Here is a 26,016-nt window from a genome sequence, read left to right on the forward strand (position 1 = left end):
ACCCCCGCCCCAACCTCGGGGTGGTTCAGGGCTGCGCCCTTGGCGCTGGGCAGGTCCCTTGGGGTGCCCCTCAGTCTAGGGCGGGGGCCGGGCGGCGGCCGGGGCTCCTCCCTCTTCGTCAGGGGCGCCCCTGCTCTTAACCCGCGCGCGGGGGCGCCCTGGCCACTGAGCTCCGCCGGGCAAGCGAGTGCTCAGCGCAGAGCCAGAGCTGCGCGCGTCCTGTTCCGAGGTCGTCGCCAGCCCACCAGCATGGCCCCCTCTGCGGCGTCGGGTGGCAGCAGCCTGCCTAGCGGCTTCGCGGTCTTCATCACCTTCCCGGACCTGCTCTTCATCTTCGAGTTTGTGAGTGGCTGGCGCGCCCCGCGCCCGCGCCGAGGAGGGCGGGATGGGATGGGTCGTGCCGCGCGCTCTCCTGGGGGATCCGCACAGCGCGCCGACTGATCCGCAAGCAGCGAGGGTCCCTGAGCCTCGGTAGCCGGGCCCGGGGAGGAAAGGCTCTCCCGCACGCCCACCCCGCAGTAATACTTTGGCCCCTTCTAGCTAACGGCCATGGGGAAACCGTCTCCAAGACTTAGGTGGAAAAAACGAACTCGCAACACGGGTCAGATACCCGAAGCCGGCCCCGGTCCACTCTTTGCGCGCCGGTTTCGATGCTGCGCTCCCAACCTGTCTCCCATGGGCCGAGCAGAGGAAGCCCTTATTGGAGAGCGACGTCCCTGTAGAGGGGCCCAGCTCTTTCCAGGGTTAGGATTTTGCTTCAAAATTTAAAAATCATCAAAAGAAACCTGAGGATTACCAAGCGAACTGTGGAGATTGGGTTGGTGTCATAGGAGGAGCCGAATCCGGATTATTTTCTCTTGAACGTCTCTGGTGAAGGTATTTGCGACAACTTTGATCTGGAACTAATAAAACACGCTGTCGTTTGCTCCGCCACAGCCATGGTGCCCAGTGTGGGGTGTGCGAGGGGAGAGGGACCTGTGAGAGCCGTCCCCGGCCTTGGCTGACTTTGAGCAGTCTGTAGACCTCTGCACCGCGGCTGGTCCCTCCTTACACTGGAGCCGCACAGCCGCGCACGGCTGCAGGAAATCACTTCCTACTCTGGGCTCCTGTAAAGTGCTCACTGCCGGGAGACTTCAGACCCGCCTTCAGCCTAAACTCCCCAGGGCCCCAGGGCCTCACCTAAGGGGGTGGGGGGAGCGGGTGCGGTATTTCTTCTGTGGGTGCCGTTCCACGGGCTCCGAGACTCCTTTCCCTGCGTCCCCACCGCAGAAGTGGCTGCCTGGAGAGTCAGCCGGAAAAGAAAACGTCCAAGCCTGTTTAAAAACGGGACCCCAGCTTCTTATCTCCTGACGGTCAGGGAGGGTGTGAACAACAAAGGGATCAGGTTCTGTCATCCATGGAGGGTTGGGGGAAAGGGAAGCGGGGGTTAAGTTTGCTTGATGGTACCATATCAAGGAAGTGACATCTAGGAGACACCCTGGACACCTCTAAGCTGAGCCACACCATTTATAGGTAGGGACACCCAGGCCCAGAGTGGAAGGGGCTTGCAGTCACTGGAACATTCCTTCCCCAAATGGCTCATCTCTGCGCTTCCAGTCGCACTTAGCCTGAAAATGAGTAATAGGTGGTTTCTTCAGAGGCTACTGTACTTACAAAGGCAGCATTTGGTGACTGTAAGTGATGACGGCTAGAGGTGAGATGGGGCAGAGAGATTTTTAAGCATCAAAATGACTTGCTCGTATCTCTTGAGTTGCCCTAATGAGTTTTTTACTCTGCCTTTGTAGCTGTTTGGGGAGCATTATAACAAGAATCATAAGAAAGTGTGTTGAGAATTCCCTGGCAGTCCGGTGGTTAGGACTCTGTGCTTCCACTGCCAGGGGCCCGGGTTCAATCCCTGGCTGGGGAACTAAGATCCCGCACGCCACACGGCATGGTCAAATAAATAAAAAATTTTTTTTAAGTGTGTTAATCGGGCTTCATGCAAAAGACTCTAGCACACCCTCCTCCTCTTGCCCTGACCTGAACAGGTACATGAACATGTGTGTCACAATAATCAACAGGTGGAAACAGCCCAAATGTCCCATCAACGGGTGAACGGATAAGCAAACTGTAATATTCCATGCAACAGAATATTACTCAGCTGTAGAAAGGAATGAAGTACTGATACAGGTTGATAAACACTGAAACACTGCTCTAAGTAAAAGAAGCCAGGCACAAAAGGTTACGTAGCGTATGACTGCATTTATCTGAAATGTCCAGAATGGGTAAGTCTATAGAGACAGAACACAAGTTGGTGGTTTGCCAGGGGCCGAGAGGAGAGGGAAATTGGGAGCGGCTTAATGGGTATGGGCTTTTCTTTCGGGTGATGAAAAGGTTTTGGAGTTGGCGGTGATGGTTGCACAACATCGTGAGTGTATTAAATGCCATCGAACTGGTCCATTTTAAATGGTTAGTTTTCTGTTGTACCAACTTCAAATCAAATTTTTTTAAGTAAGAACTATTTCAAAAATGACAGAAAACTATATATACCTTAATAGGCATCCATGTAATTAACACTCAACTTTGTCAAATCTTACTATTTTGCCTTATTTACTCTCAGTATTAAGGAAATAGGGCTTTCAGATGACATCTAAGGCCCCTGGGTATTTTGCTATGACCTTACCTTATCTCTCCTCCCTCCAGCCTCAGGACGACCCCTGGGCTGAATGTGTGTTCAAGATTAGACCTTTACTGCACACCTAGCTACCCATGACTACACACGGTGTGGTTTTATATTTTTTCCCACTTTCTGAAAGTACCGTCACCCCGTACACATCCTTCTGCAACATGCTTTTCATGCAACCTTGTTCTGAGCTTTATACATGTTGACACTGTTTATTCAGTCTTCTATTGATGGACGCTTGGGCAATTTCCAATGTGTTGCATTTTGATAGCGCAGCTGGAACCGCCAAAGAACATCCTTGTATTTGCCTCTTTACCTTTGGGAATTTCTTGTGGGAACACACAGAGATTTGACTTGCTGGGTATAGGGAATGCACACCCTTGTTTTCCCAGATGTTAGCGCACTGATGTCCAAAAGGGTTACAACGTACACAGCCAGAAGTGAAGTCTCCAGGAAGCTGATGAAGCTTAATTAAGCTCAGGACCCCCGCTTGCTCAGGACCCTTCCACGACTCCGACTCACTCTGCGTGCTTTCGTAAAGAGGGTCCCCATATTGTATAACTTCCTGACCCCACCAGCGGCTTATGAAAGTCTGCATTGTTCCTCATCCTGCCACACTTGGTGGAGTCAGACTTTGTAATTTTCTGCTGGTCCAGAGGGTGTGAAATGCTTGATTATTTTCTAACTCTGTGGTCCAGCGAGTCGTTGATTACTCCCAGTCTGTATTCTCATGCCTGACCTCCCAATAGCCTGGGAGGTGCAGATGCCAAACTTTCAGCCTCCAGGACTGAGGGTGGAGCTCTGCCCAGCTCCCAAGACATGCCCACAGAGCAGGGAAGGCTGGTAGCTCGGGCTGGCGCAGGGCAGCTCAACTCTGGCCCTGCACCCCTAACCCTGAGCTCCTGACTTCTGAGAGTTGCAGGGTCTTCACGGGAAGGGGAAGGCAGGCCCAACCAGTGGTGTGACCCTGCCCCCGTGAGCACTCCAGAGCCGCAGAGGCCATGCCGCTGTTGCAGGCGGTGGGGTCACAGGTGTACCCCCATTCAGGTGCAGGTGGAACGCCCAGTGTCCCCCCTCCCACAACAACTCCGCCTAGGGCTTTGCTTCTGGTCTGTTCCCGCACTGCCACCCAAGGACATTTTTCCTTTTGGAACCAAGGCTCTGTCTCCCCATCCTCGTCTTCCCTCTAAGCCAGGGGCTTCGGGACACTCGGGACATGTTCAGAAAATGGGATGTTAACATAGGATGTTTTTTGTCTCAGCTCTGGCCAGCTCTGGTCTCCCCAAGTGCCGGGAGAGACGCCTCCCTTTCGAAACTTGTGAAGGGGATACCTGAAAACAGGTTATGTAATAATCTTTAACCCAACTGCCTCTTCCCCAGCCTGCTAGAGATGGAGCCGCTGATAGAATGGCTGGACCTTGAGAGAACATTTCTTTGGAAAGAGTGTGCGCACCTCAGAGTGTGCCCTTTGGGGGGCGGGGGTGGGAGTTGGAAGCCACCCGGAATCAGCTGGCAGTGTCGATTCTTACAGTGAACTGGACATAGTAGTTACTGAAATGAGACTGCTTCTAGGACCCAAAGTGACTGGGGACTTTTTATTATTTGCGAGTGACCAGAAAAATCCTGGGACTGCGGGGGGCGGGGGGGGGGCAGGATGACAAAGCACTTTTCTGACGGGTGGTCCACATTCTGGCTACACTGGGAAGGCAGCATGAGGACCCCTAGGAGATGAGAGATGTGGAATCACAGAAACATAGTTTTCAAGAGGTGGGGGGAAACTGAGGCTCAGAGAGGGGAGGCAGCTCGCCTGGTACCTCCGTCTCCAGTGGTACTTCTTGCAGTGACAGCAGAGCTCTCGCAGGTTCCTGCATTCGCCCAAACACCCACGATGAACTTCCGTCTACAGCAGAAGGGACCACACTGCCCACCTGGCAGCCCTGGGCAAGGCCTGGTTCCCTCTTCTCCCCCCAAGGGAGTGAAGGGACAGCTCGGAGCCACTGGGGAGCTCACAGCTGCCTAGGCCTTATTGTCAAAAACACCCTGGAGGTCCTGAGTCGCTAGGTCCTGGGCCGGCCCAAGAATCTGCATTTGATAAGCACTGCACAGCCCGCATCATCCACCTAGGTTTGGAGTGGTCGACGGGAGGCCAGTCTACCCCTCAACGTTAAATGGGCGACACGACACTGGAGATGGCTCTCAGTGAAAGGCTTGGGCAAGAAGCCAGGTGCCCTGAGGTTCTCCTGGGCTCGGCGGAAGCACCCTCTCTGCTCCTGGGGAAACATTCCTGCTGCCCCAGCCAGGGACCTCTCCTACAGTCACCAGAGAGTGCGGGCCGGCCCTGCTGCTAGCGCAGGACGGTGGCAGAGCCTCACTTCCCTGGCTGTGCCCACTGACTCCTGGCCCTGTGTCTCTCCTCGTGTTGCAGGCCCCTCCCTGGAGCTGTTTAGAAGGAGGTAAGGGTACTGCTGGGTTTTCTCCTTTCCTCTTCTCTAAAGGGAGGGGAAGAATTACAGGTAGAGGTCTCTCAGGGGTTTGTCCTTGGAGCTGAGAAGTGACTTTTCCAGGTTTTCAAGAATGGGAGGCCTGCTTTGATCCGAAGTCAGTGACTGAGCTGTTCTCTGGAAACCGCTAAGCGTGATGATGCAGCTCAGCTCCAGGATCCTCATGCGTATGTCGTCACAACCAAGCTGCCTTGAAAAAGATCGCTTTAACGCTTTCCATAGGTCACCCGCAACTCGACGCAGATGGGCCCCCCTCTCTGTCCGAGTGCTTTCAGAAGAGAGTAGGCGGGTTCCAGATGCCCCTGCAACGCACAGCTCACACTCAAGTCAGGCCAGGACAAAGGATGGCTGTTGTACCCACTCCCTCCATGCTGGCTGCCAGGGCGCGTTGGGGACGTGTGCTGTGCTGCCAGCCAAGGCTGGTTCTGCAGAGCCTTAGGAATAGCTTGTGTTTTTTGTTTGTTTGTTTTTTTTAATTGAAGGATAGTTGATTTACGTTGGGCCAATCTCTGCTGTACAGCAAAGTGACTCAGTTATACACATACAGACATTCTTTTTTAAAATATTCTTTTCCATTATGGTTCATCCCAGGAGACTGGGTATAGTTTCCTGTGCTATACGGTAGGACCTCGTGGTCTATCCATTCTAAATGTAATGGTTTGCATCTACCAACCCCAAGTTCCCAGTCCATCCCTCTCCCTTCCTCCCCCTTGGCAACCACAGGTCTATTCTTTATGTCTATAAGTCTTTTTCTGCTTTGTAGATAGGTTCATTTGTGCCCTATTTTAGATTCCACATGTAAGTGACATCATATGGTATTTGTCTTTCCCTTTCTGACTTACTTCACTTAGTATGACAATCTCTAGTTGCATCCATGTTGCTGCAAATGGCATTATTTCGTTCTTTTTAATGGCTGTGTAGTATTCTATTGTATATATGTACCACATCTTCTTTACCCAAGGAATAGCTTGGCTTTGCTCTGGACTCAGGACACTTTATCTGAGGGAAGGGCTGGGCATGGGAACTGGGCCACCTGGGGCCTGCCTCCAGGCAGGATGGGGCCAGCCAGTCTGGACCTGGATGGGGGCTGGGGACTGACTCCCCCTGGATTCCGTGCTGAGCCCTGGCTTCCACCCCTGATACAAGCCCAGCTGCACTTCTTCTTGGCTCTCAAGTATAGGTCCCCGGACTTGGTGCTTTGGACCAGAGGCCACCAGGGTCAGGCACTGATGAGATGCCCCAGCAGGTGCTCTCTCTGGATGCTCATGAATGTGAGGACAGCAGGTGAATGACAGCCCTGGTCCCTGAAGCACTGATGCCTTGGGTAGGTGTGGGCCAACTCCTCACGGGTTCCAGATTATTCCTCAGAGCACGCAGCAGGGCCCTGGTACTCTCTGCATTGTGAGGCTCTGACCTGTCTTCTGCATTCTGGTGGGAGGCTGTGGTTCCTGGTAGCTTCTGGATGGGTAGCTTCTAGTGGCATAACTACTTCCTAGGGGAATGTAGTGGCCTTGATTCTCTGTCCCTCCCACCATGTGAAAAATATTCTGTTCACGCTGGGGCAAAACAACCCTTGTGTTGAATCATTTTAATACACCAAGGTCCTAGGACCTAGAACATACACGTAGGAACTAAAAGAAAAGCCTTGGCACCAGCCATCACACATTGATGTGCATGTGCAGTGAGAAAAAGGGCCACACGGCCAGCCTCAGCTGACCTGAAATTCCACACTGGAGCCTTGGTTCCTATTAGAATACAGTCAGGCTGGGAGGGGAGGGGGCAGAAAGAGAGGGACGGGGGGGAAGGGGGAGAAGTACCCCCGCATGCTAATGACCAGTGCTATGGAGAGAGCGGGGGTGGGTACTCACCTGAGGGAAGAGGGACTCAGGCCTGGACGGGGGGCCACTTCCCAGTCCACACTCACCCTGTTAATATCAACTACAGACGTGAACCCACACCCTGTCTTTTTGAATCCCAGACCTCTATCCTCCTCTTCACAAACAGACTCAAGGTCCCCTGAGTCCTGGTCTCACCCTCAGATTAAAGGGACATTATCTAAGTCTATATTGGGAGGGTCATGTAATGATGGTTCCCCAGAAGGAAGGAGCCTGCTGACAATGGGACCAGGAGGGCAGAGCACCTGGCATAGGTAAACTGAGTCACGAAGCCTCAGCGGCATTCCTGGCATTCACCATGGGAATAGACTCAGAGGTCAGACTCCTCAGTTGGCAGAGGGGGAGAGGGTCCCCACAGAGAGAATCTCTGACCTGCCCCAGATACCTCCATGCGGTCCAAGGAGAGGACGCTGTGCAAATTTCTGGGCTCTTTCCCTCTCCTTGGCAGAGGTGTTCAGCTGGTCACCCTCCCTGGGGCCCTGACACTCACCAGGACCTGCCTCTGCCCTTGGTGGCCCCAGAGCTGCTTGAGTCGGGCTCGGCAGCAAGACTGGAGGAGAGAGGCCAGGACGGGCGAGATGGGCTCCATTTACTGGTGTGTCTTTGAAGAAAGTCTGTCTCCCTGGACATACCTGCCCCCAGTGCTGCCATTTCCTCTCAGTATCTGTTAAATGCATAAGTGAATGAATGAATGAATGGGTGGCTGAGTAAGTGAGAGATGAAGGAAGGCTTTCCTTACTTGCTGGGAGCCTAGTTCCTCCGTACAAGGGTGGTGGGGCTCATATGAGAACTAGTGTTTGCTTCCTGCTGTCTCTGCTTTTCAGAACAGGAAGAGCCCCCAGCCTCCCCCTCAGACCCCTTTTCGTGGGTCTTGGGGAAGATTTCAGTGCTCCGACCTCCCTCTCTCTATACTCTCCTGCTGCCTGGCGCTTAAGTCCTCTTGACCTGGTGCCTATTCCCTTCCCTGCAGTAGCTCAGCCTCCAGACACACACGTGCAAGAAAACGCCCTCTGCTCTACCTCACGGAACGACTGCTTGTTTTAGTCAACCAAGGCTCAGAGCTGGGACTGCTGCTTCTCCTGGAACACCGTTACTCTACCGGCCAAGTCGCCTGCATAGGCCCTCCCAGCATTGCAGTGACCCCTGACTGCCAAAAGAGTTCAGTGGATAGAGGCACTTCCAGAAACACAAACTGGAGTTGCTCTTCCTGGTGGCCTTGGGAGAGCACCTAAGGGCTCGGAGCTCTCGGCAGCCGGGACAAGTCTCATCGGTGTGTCCATCTCTCTTCTCCCTCCTGGGGAGGTGGTTTTTGCCCACCTGACCGAAGTAGCAGGACTGCTCCGGGCTGGGTGCGCCACCTGTGTTCTGTGGCCAGTTTCCTTCTCAAGAGTTCAGGGCACAAGCTCCTGTTCACATACATGTGCCCTTCAAGACCACACCGTGCCCTCGGAGCTTGGGAATTCTGACACTGGGCCCCGAGGGACTTACTACCGGGTGTGTGTGTGAACAGCCCCACGTGGACGTCCTCCTTGGGTCACGTCTTGCCTTGTTATGGGAAGACTGCCTGCTTGTGGTAACCCTGACAGAGTAAAATGAGCCCCAGAAAAATATTCAGAGAATTTGAGCGATTCTTCTGCCTTGAACTCGATGATCCAAGTCCTGCCGCAAAAACACTGGACAATTGTGGACCCAGAGCTCTCAGCCCTGCACAAGCAATGGAGACACCCTACCAATCTCAAGAATGTGCCGGAGGAGTCCTTTTCCCACTTCTGTAACCAGAGCTCATTGCTGGAAGGAAGGCTTTCGCATATTTTTATGTCCTTTGTGTTCCCTTCGGCAGAGGCAGACACATTTTCCTCAGCTTTTGATTTCTGGGAGATTTTAGGTTTTTCTCTTTTTGATGCTTCTGAAGTTATTTTAAAATTCTTGGTCCCCACAAGGTCTGGGGGGGGATAATTGTGCAAGTTGAGATCTTGACCTACTGGGGTTTTCACGTGGTTACAGGAGCGGCTTCGCCCCATCGTACGACAGTTAAGACAGCAAGTACTTAGAGCACTCGCCGTGTGCCAGGCACCTGTAGGTATAAACTCATTTCACCCCCGTCCCATTGGGTGGGCACTACTGCTATCACTATTTTTCAGATAGGGACCAGAGAGGAAGTAACCTGCCCAGAGACAACCAGTGACCCAGCAAAATGTGGCAGAGCTGATTCAGATTCAGTAATTCTGAAGTCTACACCCATAACCACCCTTGCCTGCCTCCTCTGGATTAATTCAGAAAAGAAAAGAAAGAACCTACTCTTGAGTTCACGTGAGACCTTCCCCAAGACCATCTCCTGAGGAAATTGTTTTCACAAAAATCATGTGACAGGGTAGACCGCAGATTAAAACTTTTTTAAGTCTTTGGAAATTTTTTGTCTGGATTTGTACGATATCCTTGGTTCTTACAGAACTTCACCTCTGCTCAGCCTCCACAAGCACACTGAATGAAAGATGGGCGGTTTCCAGGCCTGAAACACCAGGGTGGGTAGAGGCCTCCGATCCCCAGCTCCACCCCATTCCTGGATACTGAGGCTCTGTCCCCGTGTCTAGAGGACACCCAAGGACGAGCGACTCTCACGTTCAGAGCAAGACAGGGATGGAGCCTTAAGGAGAGGAAAGGAAACTTTGTATCAGAGCCAGGGAGGAACTGGAGAGGCCTCTTGGCCGGCATTGCTGGACGTTGGAGACAGGAACCATTTCTCCTTGTTTGACAGGAGTTACCAAAACTCCATCCATGGACCGCTTGTGTTATGGAAACATACTCCAAAGCCTTTGGCAAAGAGCCTGGGATGTTTGCTTCTTGTCCTATCATTCTGCTTCTCTCCTTGGCATGAGACCTGGGCACTGGGGTTTTCGAGGTGAACCAGGCGATTCCAGTGCAGAGTGAGGGCTGAGGACCACTGAGCCCTAGTCCAGGCCCCACCCCCGTTTTCTAGCGTGGGGATCTGGGACCCAGAGAGCGAGCTCAAGTCTGGTGACTCTCGGGCCACTCAGCTAAGAGATGTTATGCAAGACGGTGACCTGGGCGCAGGTGAGGGTGGTAGGAATCTGGCCTGTTGACGGAGATGAACGGAAACTGGGGCCATGCCTCCACCTGTGTAACTGATGTGTCAAAACGATTGCCTCTCAGCGTGCTTCCTGAGAGCTGGGAGCCCCTCCGGGTTCCCTTTAGGAAGGGAAGTGCTTGAACCCTCACCTACCCCTTTGCTCTGGACAAATATTTGGCCAGTAGGGCTCTGAGGCCAGGGTGCAGTGGACTGCTCCCTGCCTGGGATGCCTTATCTCCTAGGTGTGGGCGCTGTACTTGCTGTGTTTGCTCTCTGCAAACTTTGTAGGTCGAGTGAGGCAGGCACTGGCTTTGCCCCGTGATTCATGCTGAATCTCGGCTTTCCACTGAGCAGGGCCTGGCACGCCTTTGAGGTGGCCCAACGATCAGTCCTGTGTGAAGGTCACCCTTCCTCAAGCCGCACTCCCTGCCACTCCTTGTTCCCCAACCTCGTGCCAACTCATGGCCTTCCCAAGCCCTCACTGCTGCTGCAGCATCCTTTGGGCTTGGCATGTACCCTTCCTCCCCTGGAAAGCCTCGTCCTGACCTTCTGGCCTAAGTCCACCTCTCCCTTCAAGACTCATTTGGGCCGTGTCCCAGTCGGGACTGCCTTGCCCAATCGTCCTGCGCTGTCACTGGCTGACTCTACATCTGTCTGCACTGGGCTGCCGGCATCCTGGGTGAGCAGACTTCCCTCTGCTGTTGGGTGGTGAGGGGGCACAGGGCCAGAAGCTTCACACTCACGCCCACAGTTTCAGGCGGTTCGCACCAGCCGGCAACGTGCGGAGTGAGCTGCCAGGTGCCATTTACAGTGGAGGAAGCTGGGGCCCGACAGGTGGAACCACAGGCTACAGCATCCTCCAGCCAGGGCCCGACAGGTGGAACCACAGGCTACAGCATCCTCCAGCCAGGGCCCGACAGGTGGAACCACAGGCTACAGCATCCTCCAGCCAGGGCCCGACAGGTGGAACCACAGGCTACAGCATCCTCCAGTGGGTGCGGTGGAGAGGCCCTCTCACGCCGTGTGCCAGCAGCCCTCTGCTCCCAAGATGGGCCAGTTCCACCCTCTTCTCCACGCCACACTCTCGTGCCTTCTAAAGCCAAGTCTGTCTCAGCCATCGGCACGATCACATCCTTTTGTTAAGCGTCCCTTATGAAAAAGTCCCGGCAATCTGTTTGATCTTAAGGGCAACTATGGATGAATCTACACACACATCTTACTCTACAGCAGTCTGAGGATTTTTATTTAATCGATTTTGCTCCACTTATTGTAAGTTGGAAAGTGTGTCCCACTGCCTCTCAATCATCAGTAGAGGAGTTTTCTGATCAGAGATGCCCACATATGATTCATCAGACCCAACTTGGTTTTGATAACTCCAGATTCTTCACTGCACTGATTTTCCTACCCAAATGTGATGGTCTCCTGAAGCTTCTCAGCTAAGAGGCTCAGAGAACACCTGGGGAAGTGCTATCTCTTACCCAGCAAGTGGGCAGCAGGTGCAGGGAGACAAGGTCAGGGTACCACATGCATTTACACCCCAGGGAATGCAGGGCTAGGAGGGCAGCCCGTCCTCAGCCCCCAGACCCTCAGGAGGATGGAGCTAAGCTCTGCAGTACCTTGGACCCTGTGACTATCTCCACCCGTGTCCCAGCCCAGTCCTTCTCTGGGTGGGGTCGGTGGAGGAGGCTGAGGTGACTTCACTGGGATGGAGAGGGACAAGGAGAATGGAAGACAAGTAAAGGAAATCCCAGCTTGGGTTGTACCTTGTCCACAGGGGGAGCCGGACTATACCATTGAGATTATGAACCCCAAGTCTGTCCTTATGCTTCTCTTGAAAACATGGGGCTCCCTGACCCTGAGGACACCAAGTGGGATGTCTTCTGGATAATGACAGGGGGGAGGAACGCTTCTCCCACCTCTGAGGAGACCAGGCTGATCTGGGCCCTCCCCACTCCAACCCCATCTCCAAAAGTCAGAGAACTTCTGGGACTGGGGGATTTAAAGGTCAAGTTGTTTTCTTAAATGCTAATGATATAGTATGGCTAATTTGTTTTGCCAAGTAAAGACCAAAAGAATCAGCTGGCCACTACCATTTTATAAAAGAAAGAATATTTGGGGGAGTTTCCTGGTGGTGCAGTGGTTAGGACTCAGTGCTCTCACTGCCGTGGCCCCGGGTTCAAGCCTTGGGCCACAAGCCGTGCAGCGTGGCCAAAACAAAACAAAAAGGATATTTGTCTATAAAAAATACTAGGAAGGATATAATCTCAGGGTTTGCCCTTCTACTAAAAGACCCTGGATGGCCTCAGTCCTTTCTAGGGATAACACATTTTTTTGGGGGGGGGGGGATAACGAATTTTTAATTCAAAGGTGCCTCTGTTTCCCCATCTCACAGATGGGTCAGTACCACACTCCCGGGGATGTTGTGAGGATTGACTGAGTTACCATTTATAGAGTGCCCCCGGTTCCCCAGCGTGACCTCCGGGTCTGCCTGCCTGGGTGTGGGCTCTCCTGGTCTGACCCTCAGCCCTTCTCTCCCTCCCTCTGCAGGTCTTTGGGGGGCTGGTATGGATCCTGATTGCCTCGTCCCATGTGCCCATCCCACTGATCCAGGGCTGGGTCATGTTCACGTCTGTGTCTTGCTTCATAGCCACCACTCTACTGCTCTTCCTGTACCTAATTGGTGCCCACGGCAGCAGAACTTCCTGGATCACCCTGGTGAGTCCCGGTCCTGAGATGTTTGAGGTGGGGGTGGGGGTGGGGTGCGGCATCGGAGCGTAGCCCCTGGTAGGTTGGCTTTGCCGCTGCTGGGTGAGGTGCCCCGTACACGTCTCCCACCCATGCGCCAAGGCTGAGCCGGGCAGGCCCTCAGATCCGAGCTGCCCATAGCAGCCCAGGGCTCCCCGCCGCAGGAGGTCGGGCAGAGGTGAAAGGCAGAAGCGGACTGTCACTGTCACAACCCTCCCTGTACCTCCTGCACCTGCCAGGGGCCAGCTGGCATCTCCCACCACCCAGAAGGGCTGGCTTCCATTTCGGGGGAGGGGACAGGGTGCTGGGGGCTGGTCCTGGCTGCCCAGCGTGAGACCACGCTCACTGCCCAGCTCTCAGTCACCACCTTCTAGAGCAGGGTCACCAGAGAGGGACTTGGCCCAGGAAGAGGGAAGGCCTATGATCGCTCTTGCACATGAATTCTGCTTTGAGGCCCATGAAGGGGGTAAACTTACACGTGGGCCACCTGCCCTTACCTCCCCTGGAAGGGGGTGGGGCTGTTAGCCAGGCCTCTTAGTCTCAAAGGGCCTCCAACCTAAACCTTAGAAACCACCTCCAAATCGTAACTACTCAAAAACCTGTTCTAGCGCTTTTCTGCTTTTAAAACATACCTGGAGCCCCAATCCCTGGCTCCCCCCAAGAAAAAGCTAACAACACCACAACAGTGAAAATGGCCTGAGCCTCTCACTCTGTGTTGGCCACCAAGGCCACACCCGAACTGGGGACTGTGACTGCAGCTGACACTTCTCAGGTCCAGAACCAATTTCTACCAATCCCAAAGGGCCACCTCCCCACCCCTTACTAGATCCCACCTCAAGGGAAAGCAGTATCCTTCCTCCATCAAAGTCCTTACTCTGGCCCCAAACCAGTGAGATAACTCAGCTCGGCATCTCTGGTTAATCAATGTCTCTGAGGAGGGGGGCTGGGTTGGGGGGTGTCAAAGGGAGTAGCAGATGATGACGGGGGACCTGGTCCTGGGGTGGGTCCCCCGTCATCTGAGGGGTGGACAGGCCCTGCTGGGACCACAGCTGCCCCACATCTCCATATCTGGGTGCCCCACCTGTCTAGTGGCCTTTTCTCACCTGCAGGATGCAGCCTACCACTGTGTCGCCTCCCTGTTTTACTTTGGTGCCTCTGTCCTGGAAGCTTTGGCCGCCATCGAGCTGCAAGTGGGCTTCACCTACAAACATTACCATGAAAACATCGCTGCTGTGGTGAGTCCCCAGTCAATTTGCCCTGTTCACAGCTCCCACTGAAAAGGTTCTGAGTGGAAGGCTGCCCGGGCCCTCCCGCATTTTTTTAGTTCACTAAATTTTGAATAAAATAAACCTTCTCCTCATTTCTGAAGAAACAAAGCCTCAGAAAAGGGAAATGATGAGCCCCAGACTCCCTCAGCCATCAGTCAGTGCTGCACTGCCCAGGCCTGCACTGCCCAGGGGTCCAAGCCTGGTTGGGCTTTGAGGCAGATGCGGGAGGAGACATGACCGTGGGGCCTGGCACAGTCTTGAGCCCTTGTGAACAATCTTGCTTACCCCTAACGACACCGCTAGGAGGGAGGTGCCGTTATACCCATTTCACAGATGGAGAACTAGGGCCTTAAGAGCATGCACAACCTGCCCCAGGGTCACCAGGAATTGGAAAGGCCTGGTGTCCAGGCCAGGTGCTCTTTCACCCACACTCTTAGCACCAGTGTGAACAGAACATCTGGCCACTTGGGTTCCTGGCTCTCCATGAGTGTCTTCCAGGGAAGCACACCATCAGGGCAGGGGCAGTGCTGAGACCACAGATGGAAAGTCGAGTGGCCAGTGTCTCCCAGGCCCTGGCTCTGCGGCTGTGGGGAGGCCCTGCCACGCGCAGCATGTCCAGACCCCCAGCCATGGATGGTTGCTGCTGGGATTAGGCCTTCGTCTCTTGACGACGGTGTCTCCTGCCTGACAGCTCTGAGAACCTGTGCAGGAGGAAGCCTGGAGTTCACACTCGCCCATTCCTTGTGCAAGTCCCTTTGTGCCCTCTGAGCCTCGGTTTGCTCATCTATAAAATGGGACAGTAATTCCTGTTGTTTCCCTGGAGAATGAGACAGCTCTTAAACCGCTTCCATCCAAGGCCTCATGATGAGCAATGGGTGGAATAGGGCTGTGATCTCCTTCACCCCATTAGGAGGTGAGATGGGGCTGAAACTGTGTGTCTGGGGAGCACACCGCACGTAGGTCTGAGCTTTAAAAGGAACAACCTCCAACTGGGGGACCAGATCCATGGCGGTCTGTGAGGTCATGACCTGATTTTCTTGTTGATGGAAGAGATCAGAGTGACAGGGAATATGAGAAGGTACTGTTTCATGAAACTCTTTCCCAGACTTGTGCGCGTGTGTCCTTGCACCAGTGTGCTAACGCATGATATCAGATGTATTTCTAACCATGGATATTGTTTAAAAACTAAGAAAAAGTTTCAGAAATAGCACTCAGGTTTCTAGCGATCGACCTATGAACTGAGCAAATCCCAAGGTCAAATGTGATGACACACCACGAGATGTCCGCCCCAGGTGCCAAATCTGTGCCACCCCCGCCTCTCTTTGGGAAGGGTAGAGCAGAGGCTGAGAGAAAACCCACAGGGTGGGCGCAGTTGGGCTCTGGGAAGGGGGTTAGTGAGGGTGCCCTTCCTGTCCCCAGAGGGAGGGGTCTGGGGGAAAGCTCCTCAAAGCCTGTCTGCTGGTCCCCAGGGGCCCACCTCCTTCCCTGGGGAAGCCACACACTCCCCTCAGCTCCCAGCCGCTCTCCAGTTCCATAAGCATGGCCACCTCCTGGTTCCTGGCATCTCCTCAAATGTCCCACCGTGTGGGACCCTCCCCCATGTGGGCTCATCTCCCAAGGTGGCTGGTTCCTAACCAGGAGCACAGCCAGGCAGCACCTTGGGTGTTCTTCCCTCTCTTGGGAGACTGGTCATCTGCCTCCTCCGTCACCTTCAAATGACTATTTCATCGCCCCCTCACAAGAGAACCCACACACACCTCCCCCATCCCAAGCCCAGAAGCCTTGTCTCTGAACAGACATCAGCCAGGCATTTGACAATCGTTTCTGTAAAATTACTGCAGAAGAGGGCAGTGAAAGGTAGATGGAATGTGGGTAGTGGGCCAGCCCTTGACTGAGCAACGCAGGAGCGGGGAGTGAATGACCTGCCCACTGGGCAGATATCTAGTTGGGAACCACTGGGCTCTACCAGGCTCTACCCTATTCTGACTTCTCCCTTTTACTTTCCATCAAAATGCAGCATAAACAGGCATCCAGGGAGGTGACCTGGAAGCACGTGTACAACCTGATGAATTCCCATAATGCACCCATGACTCATAGTTCACAAGCCCTCCGTGTAACAAAGCATCCAGGCTAAGAAACAACATGATAAGCAGCTCCCAGAAGCCCCCTTCTTGTCCTGCTGCGGTCACTGGGCCCCTGAATGAGGACAAGCGCTGGCCTGGTTTCCAGCTCAGGTTCCACTTCCCCTGCTTTGCATTCTCACGAGCGTGACGCGCCTTCTCCCGTGTCTGGCTTCTCTCTCTTCGCCTCCGGTTTGTGAGGCTCCTCCATACTGCTGGGTGGGGATGCAGAGGTTCGTCCTCTGTGCTGTTTAGTGCTCCACTGAGGACTGTACCAACATCTATTTATCCCTGCCACGACGCATCACGTCCCCACGTCTCTGGGAGCTGAGCTGGAGAACCATGAGGAGGCCCAGGCAAAGTCAGCAGGGCTGGAACCAGGAATCCACATGTTGCCAGCAGACGGAAACGCTGGGCTGGAGCCCCCCGGGGGAAATACGAGCCCAGTTCAATGGAAACTCACGCCTTTCTGTTCAAAACATCAGTTTGTGTCCGTGCACGTGGGAGACGGGATCATGATGACACGCTCAGGATTTAACCCCAGACCCTGCCCCACACCCACATGCCCCTCCCATGGTCTCAGGGTGGGGCGGGGCTGCGGCAGTCCGGGGATGTGACCTCCCGCACACCCCTGGCCTTTGGGAGCATCTGGCCTCCTCTCACCCCTCTGGGGCTCCTCACCTGCCTCAAAAGCTGAGCTTCTCCCTCTCTCCTCGGCTGGCAGCAGAGAATCTGCACCAGAGGGATCCCTGGGATTGGTGAGAGTTGCCTGAGAGTAGCTGGAAATTTCTGGAGAAATCTAGAGGTTTCTGGATCTTAACTGTGGTGGGCAATAATGGCAGCTGTTTAGGGAGAGGGGTTTTTAAGGGCCTAAGTTCATGTCCATTCATGGCCCTGGCTCTCCATGTTCCGTGTGCCATTTCTTGACCCCCCTTTAAAGTAAGTGTTTCCTGTTCCTGTGGGGACTTCTGAGGTGCTCCTGCCAAGGGTCTCCATTGGGCTCGGAGTCCCCGACACAATACACTGCTCCCTCCTGATGCACAGGGGGGTCTTCGAGGGGCTTCTCAGTCGTGTGTGACTGCTCCCTTCAGACAGGGTATTTGATTCCCAGATACATTTTCTTACCTTGGTTATTAAATAACTCAGGTTACTTACCGCCTCCGGCAGTGAGGGTGAGGGTTCGCCCAGGTGTGGAGGCAGCGGAAGAGCAGGCACAGTTACGGCTGGTTTTAGGGGAATTTTCAACAGTCACGGGAGTGTAGCCGCCCTGATGTTATGCCTGGGTTAGAAACTCCTGACCCTACACCCAAGGTCACAAGCCAGGTGCAGATATTTGCTTGGGAGCAGGCAGCCCTCAGGGCCGGCCACCCAGAGCAGGGTGATAGGACAGATGGTGCCCAGGTGCACAACAGCAGGTCAGAGCCTTGACAGGGCACAAAGTGACCTTTTGCCACATTCCCCAGCCTCTGCTCCCAGTAGTAGCTTTCTCAGTAAGCTCCCTCCTTTTGCCAAAAGCTCAAAATCCCTCCTCTCCATCCCAGTCCCTCACTTCCTGTGGCCTGGCTCCCTGGCCCATGCTTGTGCAATTCAGAATCTTAGAATAAAATTCTGGTCGGGGTCTGAACACGTCCAGGCGGCAAACCCATGTGTTCAGACTCTCTTAGCCGAGGCCGCTGGGATCACAGCTGGTGGACTCTGGTCTTATCGGTGTGCAGGCAGGAAGTTTTCCATGAAGAGCCCTTCAATCATCACTTGAAGGGTCTCTGAGGACCCTCGTTTCCAGTTGGATGGTACCAATATGATGATGTGTGACGGCAAATAGTTGACCTTGCACACCAAGTTCAGTATATCATTAGGTCACCTGGAGTCTGTGCTGAGAGCGTTCTGGGTCGCACCTAGGCTCTGCAGGAAAGCATATCTGCGTGTGTGATGGGAAGCAGTGGCAGTCCACAGACGTAAGGGCTGCCGATCGCAAGCCATGCACGTGGCGACCCCAGTGTGCACAGCCCTTGCCTTTCCCTCTCCCCATGCACGGCCATTAATTGTCACTTATCTTGCTTTCAGGTGTTTTCATTCGTAGTCACTCTGCTGTACGTGGTCCATGCAGTGTTTTCTTTAATCAGATGGAAGTCTTCCTAAAGCAGCAGAAGACCTTTAGCTGAAAACCAAGAGGGTTATTAACTGATCGGCCCGCCTTCCAGCATAACACTTTAGAATGCAGAAATGTTCCTGATAGTGGGGAAAGAAAGAGGTTTACTCTCCCATATACCTTCATGTCAGAGTAGGAGGCTTGCTACATTTATCCTCCAACTACTGAGCTGTCTTTCCAAGATCGTTTCCTATTTGAAAGGGGGCAGTGGGAGTGGGAAGTGAGGAATGTGATCTGAGAGACCACAAAACTGGACTGCTGACTCCTGGACCGGATCGTGAGAACCGTCTACTGGAATTTTCCTCCGGCTCTTTTGAGTGTCCATCTTGCAGCAAGTTTCTCTGTCTTCAAGAATATTCTACCTGTCATGGGGAACAAAATTCACCCAACAAATACTTGCAGATGTCCACAGTGGGATGTGATAAACCTTTGAAATACTTTATAAAGTACCTTTATGTTCAATACTTTCATGGGGGTGTTTTTCAGTTTTTTTTTTTTTTAATTCTCCAGCATAGAGAACACAATCATGTCAGCTTTCTGAGGAATCCTTGGTTTAGACCAAATCTCTAGAGGCAGCATCAAAGGGCAGTTCAGGTGACAGTGTGCCCAGCCACTGCATCTCAGAGAGACCACCGTGGGTATCCCATCCTCCCCAGGAACCAGGGAGGTCAGAGGGCTTCACCATCTCTGGAAACTAACCAAGTACCAGCCTGGGTGACCCCTTCTTTTTCCTACAAAACAGAGGGGTGGGTCCGTGCTAAATTAGAAAATCCTTAAGCCAAAAGAAAACAGGGGCAGAAGTTTCTTCTCACTCTCTATGAAGCTGATCAGAAATTTTCTGGGCAGTATCTTCCATGTTCTATTCCCATTAGGAACGTGGATAAGAAACTGTTTTTAGAATTTCCTTGGACCACACTGTTGTAGAGAAAGGGGACCGGGCCACAGTGTGAAAGGAAGTAGTATGACAAGTGGCAGTGCTACCTTTCAGGTATGAGATGTCTGGGTCGGGAGGAGAAAGGATGATTAGGAAGGAGGGCACTCAGTAAGGAATCCTGAAAACTCCGCTCCCGTTACGAAATGCTCCTTCATTAAAGGAAGGGAATGATATTCTAGAGCTGGGACGCCAGAACAGGTGTCTCAAAAGCTGGTCACGTTCCAGCGTGGAGGTGCAGATGCAGAGGCTGCACGACTGCTGGCTGGCGGGCACGCAGAGCAAAGACTGAAGCCTCAAGCAGAGGTCTGACTAGTTGACGTGTCACTCCCCTTCCAACATGGGGACCCTGTGACTAAACTGGATCTCAGTGGTATCTTCAGGAGCTGTTATCCCAGGGTAATTGTACCAGAAAAGGCCACTTTCACCGAGTCCACTTAAATTTAAGGTAAAATTTTACATTATTAGGAGCAAAAGGTGATTGGGGCTATATCCTGAAAAATACAAGTTAAGAAATGATAGGAAGTTTGTCACGTGTTTAACAAAATTTGCTACCAGGTGTTGACTGAGGGAAGTCTACAATTTTTTCATCACGCACCAAGATGCTAACAGAAGCTCACATTCGACCCCATCGGAAAAAAAAGAAACCAGAGGCTTAGTCGAATTTCCCAAGGGTTTCTCAGTGTTTTTTCAATTATCCTCTTTAAAGGAAATTTGATGTGCTCTTTCTCTACTTTCCCTTTTTCAGTTGGGAACTGTCTAATTCTAAACCCTCATTAATCCCAAGCTTTGCAGAAGATTCTCTGACATGACCTTCTCATTCCTTCTATCCTGAGTCATTTTTATAATTTGCAGTTTCACTGGGCATTCGACTTGCCTCCTCTTGCTTTGGGTGTAATAAGGGTGGGCAGCCTCAAAAAAGGCCCTCTCCTGGTCCCGTTTTCCTTCACCCAGACCACCCCGCCTCTCCCCACCCCCAGCAGACCCTGGTCCAGTCTCCCGGCCGGTGCACCTCACTGCTCAGCTCCATCTGCATCCAGCTACTTAGGAAGTGTTTGCAGGTACAACTTCTGGCCAGTGGGCAGGGCTCCTTGCTAAGGGCAGTGCTCCCAGGAACCCATGTGGCCTGGGGAAGGGGGCATTTAAGAAGCCTGCTGGGCAACAGCAGAAAGGTCCTCCGATCACAGAGACTGGGCGTCAACTGAGCACCTACTGTGTGCTGGGACCATTGGTCCCTCCAGGTGTGGGATGGTGTCTGCCCCCCAAAGCTTCTCATGGCTGGCATGCCTCAGCTCTGCCTCTGGGTCTTGAGCAAAAGGGAACCTCCTATGGGGCACATCTGGCTGCCACCCCAAGGGCAGGTGGGACATGCCTTAGAGGTTGCCTGCTTGGTGGCCCTGGCTTGGACCAAAGGGCAGGTCACACCAACACCCAAATTTGCACTGTGTGACCATCTTGGCTGCCATGTTTGGAGCTCCTGGCTTGGGTCAGACACTGTGGAAGCACCTCCCATGTAGAGAGCCTCCTGTCATCCTCCCAGTGGGCACAGTAGACAGCTATGACTGTCCTTGTACAGGTAAGGAGACAGACTCACTTAGCAGGTGAGAACTGGAGCTGGGTCTGGGGCCAACTTCTTCCGTCCCTGAAGCCCTGTGCTCACTCACTGTCCTCAGGTGTCCAGACCTGTCCCCATGAGGGTCTGTCCTCTGGCTGCTTCTCAGGAAGTGACAGTGAGACAAGACCTTGTAGTAGACCTGCTATCAGTGAGCAGAGGACGTCAGAGGGGGATGAAGCCGGGCATGTGGGACAGACCCGGACCGCTAGCAGGGCTTGCAGGAGGCCACACAGCTGAGTCCAGGTCCTGGGCACCGTTGTCTTCCTGAAAGGGGTGGGCTGCTCTGAGCTGCAAAGTCATGGCCAAGCCTGTCCAGGCAGCGGCCGAGCTCCACGCTGCAGCCCCGACAAAGCCAAAGGGCCCCCGGGCCAGATGACGCTCTGTGAAGAAGGTGAATAACTGGAAGTCTCTAAGTTCATAGAACAAAGAGCTATGTCCCTCCACGGGCCTGAGAAAGGAGTAAGAAGTCAATGTCTGTACGTGACCAAGAGGCAAAGCTTGCAGCACAGAACAAACCATGGTGAGTACAAGCTTGGGTGAGGGTGTGCGTCTCTGGACGGAGAGAAGGAGAGGCAGCCGTGGATCAAATCCCGCCAGGATATTCGGGGTGCTTCTACCTGTGACTTCAGTGCCTGTGGCCCCCTTGCTCTATGGGGGCTCTGGGGACACATCCTAAGGGCCTTCCCTGGGCAGGGCAGGCGGCCTGGGAGGGGCTTCATCACACGTAGTCCCCCTCCAGGAACCGAGCCCCTACCCCTTGCTGCGCTCCCAGTGGGTCCCACCAGATCTGCCCTTCTCCTGGAGAGGACAAAGCGTAGAGGAGCTGGGCTTCACCGACATGCCCGAACCGAACTCTAAAAAGCACCTCTTATCAGAGCCCCTGCAGCAGCCCACGTGCGGGATTTAAGGCCTCTCCATGCTGACCTTAAAGAGACACAGGCTTTGCACTGCCAGCCGTGGCCCGTGGGCCGTGGGCCAGTGCAGCCTTCAAGCCCACACAAGGGATGATTGTTCCCGGGGTCACAATGGGGCCTCTGAGGGCCAAAGTGCCTCTGGCCTGGCCGAGTGCTCCTACACACATGGGCATCCGCCCAGGGCATTTAGAATAACACGGCTTGAGAAAAAGACTGAAAGTGATTTTCCCCGCTCTCCGCATGACTCATGGCCTTTGTTCTCATGGGCCTCGTTCAGCAGCCTCCAAGAACTGGGGTGCTGGAGGCAGGCGCTGGGGCTCCTAGCTATGCCCTCTCTCTGCTCTCACAGGTAATCTGGGACAATCACAGTGCCAGGCTCTAGACATGGTACCCAGAGAGGTTTGATACATGCAGGGCGTTCAGCTTCCAAGACGTCCTTCAGCCAATTTGTAGTCAAGGAGAGCCTGGTAGGAGGCAGGCGCCCAGGGACATGATGGGAGAAGCCTTGCCAACAACACTGGCTGCTCAGTGCTGCTTAAAGCACTTTACTTATGCACTTAATCCTCATGACAACCCTATGTGGTGGATACTGTTTAGACAAGGACTCTGAGGCGAAGAGAGGTTAAGTGATTTACCCAAGGTCACAGAGCAAGCAGGCGTGACTCGAGTTCCAAGGGTCTGGCTCCACGGCCCCCAGTGTTACCTGTCATGTGCCACATCTCATAGGACCAGGGGGCACAGACCTGCCGAGCGAGTCCATCAAACCCACAACGCTGACAGACGATACAGAAGGTTCCAGACTACACACAGGGACTTTCAGGAAACGCAGGCCGAAGCCCAACCCGCCAAGGAAGCGTGTCTGATATGAGAACACCTGCAGGCAGGGAGTCTTCCCCAGGCAGAGCCGGGACAATGATCCAGCCAGGTGGGGCGGGGGAGGGGAGGTGTCCAGAGGTCAGGAGAGTCTGACATGGCCCTGAAGGCGAGTACCTGTTGGCAGGGGCAGCTCTCCAGGTGAGAGATGCTATGGGTGTGGGCAGTAGCAGGGGTGGTGGGGGAAGAGCGGCGGACAGGCTGGGCTGGGGAGGTGGGATAGACCTGACCAGGTTTTGGTGAACAGAGATCCCATGGAAGGCAGCGGCTGAAGACACGGACCCTGAGCCTGCACACGTGTGTGACCTCTCAGCCTCAGGGCCCTTGCCCACAGAAGGGGAATATTCATCCTGCCTCACAGGTTGTTGGGAGGATTCAAGAACTTGGTTCAGGTAAGCACCTAGGACCAAGGAAGGCTGAGGCAGTGTCAGCTGGGCTCACCATCATGGGAATGAAGGAGGAAAAGGTCTAGAATGATCCTAAGTCTCTAACCTGGGCAGATGATGGTTATTGGCATTGTGTTTATTAATTAACCATGTTCCTGACATTGTCAGAAACTCGGACTGACACTTGCTTTTCCCCACAGAACTGAACATTTAATCAGCCATGACATACTTTAAAATAGCCCCACCTAGAGAGAGTGGCATAGACATATATACACTGCCAAACGTGAAGTGGATAGCTGGTGGGATGCAGCCGCATGGCACAGGGAGATCAGCTCGGTGCTTTGTGACCACCTAGAGGGGTGGGATAGAGAGGGTGGGAGGGAGGGAGACGCAAGAGGGAAGAGATATGGGAACATATGTATATGTATAACTGATTCACTCTGTTATAAAGAAGAAACACACCATTGTAAAGCAATTATACTCCAACAAAGATGTTAAAAAAAAAACAAGCCCCACCTAGTTGATGACAGACTGAAATCATACGGAAGTAATCACAACTCAGGAATACAAAACAGGGCAGGTGGCCACTGAGAATCTTGTCTCAGACACGTCCCTGCACCACTGAGAACTTCAACATTTTCTTAACTATATCAAACCAAGGACACCAGTTGTTTTTCAAACAACATCTGTGGTCTCAAGGCTGTTCCCCCTTCTAACTACACAATCACTTCAGACTCCAACTGATCCTTACCTCCTGCCGGCTCCAATTATAATTCTTGATCAACAACTCGTAACTAACTGTGGCCTTGCGGGTTTTGCCTTTATAAGCCCTCTCCATTTTGTCGTCCAGCAGAACACGATTCAAGTGCTTCTTGAATCTGGCTCTCCTGGGCTGCAGTCCTAAAAAACCCCAAAGAAATGCCTCTTTATTTCCATTAAGTCTTCATTCCCCAAATTGTGATTCACAGAGTAAACCCACTTTCAGTCCCTTGGGAAGGAAGCCATTTCTGCCAGAGCCCTCTGACCGCCAAGTGCAGGTCACTGTCATGGTCATGGTCATCTGACCAGACCCTTCAGTCCCTTAGTTGCCCAGGCATGAGTAGCCAGACCTAACAAGCTTCACTCCTCCCTCCTGGGGGCAGTGCTGGGAGGGGTCGGGGACATTCCAGATGAAGAACAGGAGGCTGGAGAGGCCAAGAGACTCACCTGAGCACCCAGTAAGTTAGCGCTGGAGCAGGCGCGCAGCCTCAGGGCTCCCGGGCACCCTCCTCTGAAAGCTGCCCCCCTTGTCTTCCTGCCCCTGCCACCCTCCTCTTTTTCCCTCCAGTTTTATTAAGATACAGTTGTCATATAACATGGTAGAAGTTTAAGGTGTACAACATGATGATTTGATCTATGTATATATATACTGTGAAATGCTACAAATGCTTTAATTAACATCCATCACCTCACATAGTTGACACAATCTTTTCTCCTTGGGATGAGAACTTTTAAGATTTACTCTCTTAGCTACTTTCAAATATACAGAAGAGTGTTATCACCTATTGTCATCATGCTGTACAAACATGCCCGGGACTTATTTATCTCTAACTGGAAGTTTGTACCTTTGACCATTTTCACCCAATTCTCCAACGCCCTAGCCCCACTTTGGCAACCACAAAACTGATCTGTTTCTATAAGGTAGTTTTTGTTTGTTTGTTTTAGATTCCATATGTGAGATCATACACTGTCTTTCTCTGACTTACTTCACTCAGCATAAGGTAATCACTATCCCAGAGAGACACCTGTACCCTCACGTTCACTGCAGCATTATTTACAGTCGCCAAGACACGGAATCAATCGAAGTGTCCACTGACAGGAACTTGAGGGCGTTGTGTCTTCCTCTTTTAAGATATCCCACCGCTTTCTGCCACTTGCACTGAGGCAGAACAGAGAGAGGGGCTAAATTAGCAACCTGCACTGACCACAGGGCAGGAGGTCAAAAAGAGCCATCCCTGTGAGTGTGGAGGTTCAGTGCCTGGGCTCTGGGGCCCACCAGCTGCCCTGCGGACTTCAGTTTCTGGGGTAAGAATGGACGACGACCTTGCGAATCACCGGACAGCATCCACCAGCGGCTCGGGACGGGCACGGCCATCCCTGAGAGTCAGGCACAGATCACCCAGCCCACTCTTTGAACACTGTACCACGAACATCTGTGATGATGCCGACGCATCCCCACACCCAGCCTGCTCCCGCTGTCCTGCTCTCCACACCACCAGCCTCTGCTCTTTAACCCTACGCGCACCTCGCCCACCCCCACCTCCCAGGCAGATGCCCTGACTGGTTCCTTCTCTGCAGATGCTCGCCCTACCCACACCCCAACAGGACACAGTGAGGCTAGAAGGACCGAGGGGCTCTCAACAGCTCCCAGGAGGAAGAAGTTCTTTGGTCCAAAGGGCCCCTCCTGGGACTCATTCCTATCGCCCCGGTCGGGAAGGGATGGCAGGCAGGGCAGGTGCAGGTGGACAGACAGCATATTTCTGCCAAGCCCTCACTTCTAAAAGTGGGGCAGGGGCCTCCAGTCTCGGCCTGTGCCCTGCCTTGGGCAAACAATGCCTGGAATGCACCCCGAGACAGCGTGCCTGCAGAGCTGGCCTCTTCCACCAGATGCTCTGATAGGGCTGCCCGCCCTTCGCCCCACTCTCCTAAGTCAGGTGGATTTCTGGCCTCTGATTCTAACAGGGGAAAGATCCTGGACCCTTTCGGGGGTCTCCCGACAGGGTGTCCTCCGTGGCCCGGCACAGCCCTCAGCGGTAATGGAAGGCGCAGGGGACTCTGGCCTCACCAGGCAGGGAGGTGGGGGAGGGTTAGGGGGAGAGGAAGCTGCCAC

At 53.4% G+C, this 26,016-nt stretch overlaps 1 protein-coding gene across 4 annotated transcripts; it reads left to right on the forward strand.

Annotated features, from left to right (window-relative positions):
• Positions 1–249: 249 nt before the first annotated feature.
• LOC309970173 (myelin and lymphocyte protein) lies at positions 250–18,434 on the forward strand (the record flags this gene model as incomplete). Of its 4 annotated transcripts, XM_082852434.1 has the most annotated exons (4): positions 250–342; positions 12,694–12,861; positions 14,001–14,126; positions 18,344–18,434. In XM_082852434.1, the coding sequence occupies 4 exons, from the start codon at positions 250–252 to the stop codon at positions 18,416–18,418; spliced, it is 462 nt and encodes a 153-aa protein (XP_082708560.1). The 4 variants fall into 4 exon arrangements, with proteins under 4 accessions (XP_082708560.1, XP_082708562.1, XP_082708561.1 ...); XM_082852436.1 differs by lacking the exon at positions 12,694–12,861; XM_082852435.1 differs by lacking the exon at positions 14,001–14,126 and having other exon boundaries at positions 18,344–18,418.
• Positions 18,435–26,016: the final 7,582 nt, after the last annotated feature.

The sequence above is a fragment of the Leucopleurus acutus genome (assembly GCF_964270905.1).
Source record: "Leucopleurus acutus genome assembly, chromosome: 12".
In the NCBI taxonomy this organism is placed as follows: domain Eukaryota; kingdom Metazoa; phylum Chordata; class Mammalia; order Artiodactyla; family Delphinidae; genus Leucopleurus; species Leucopleurus acutus.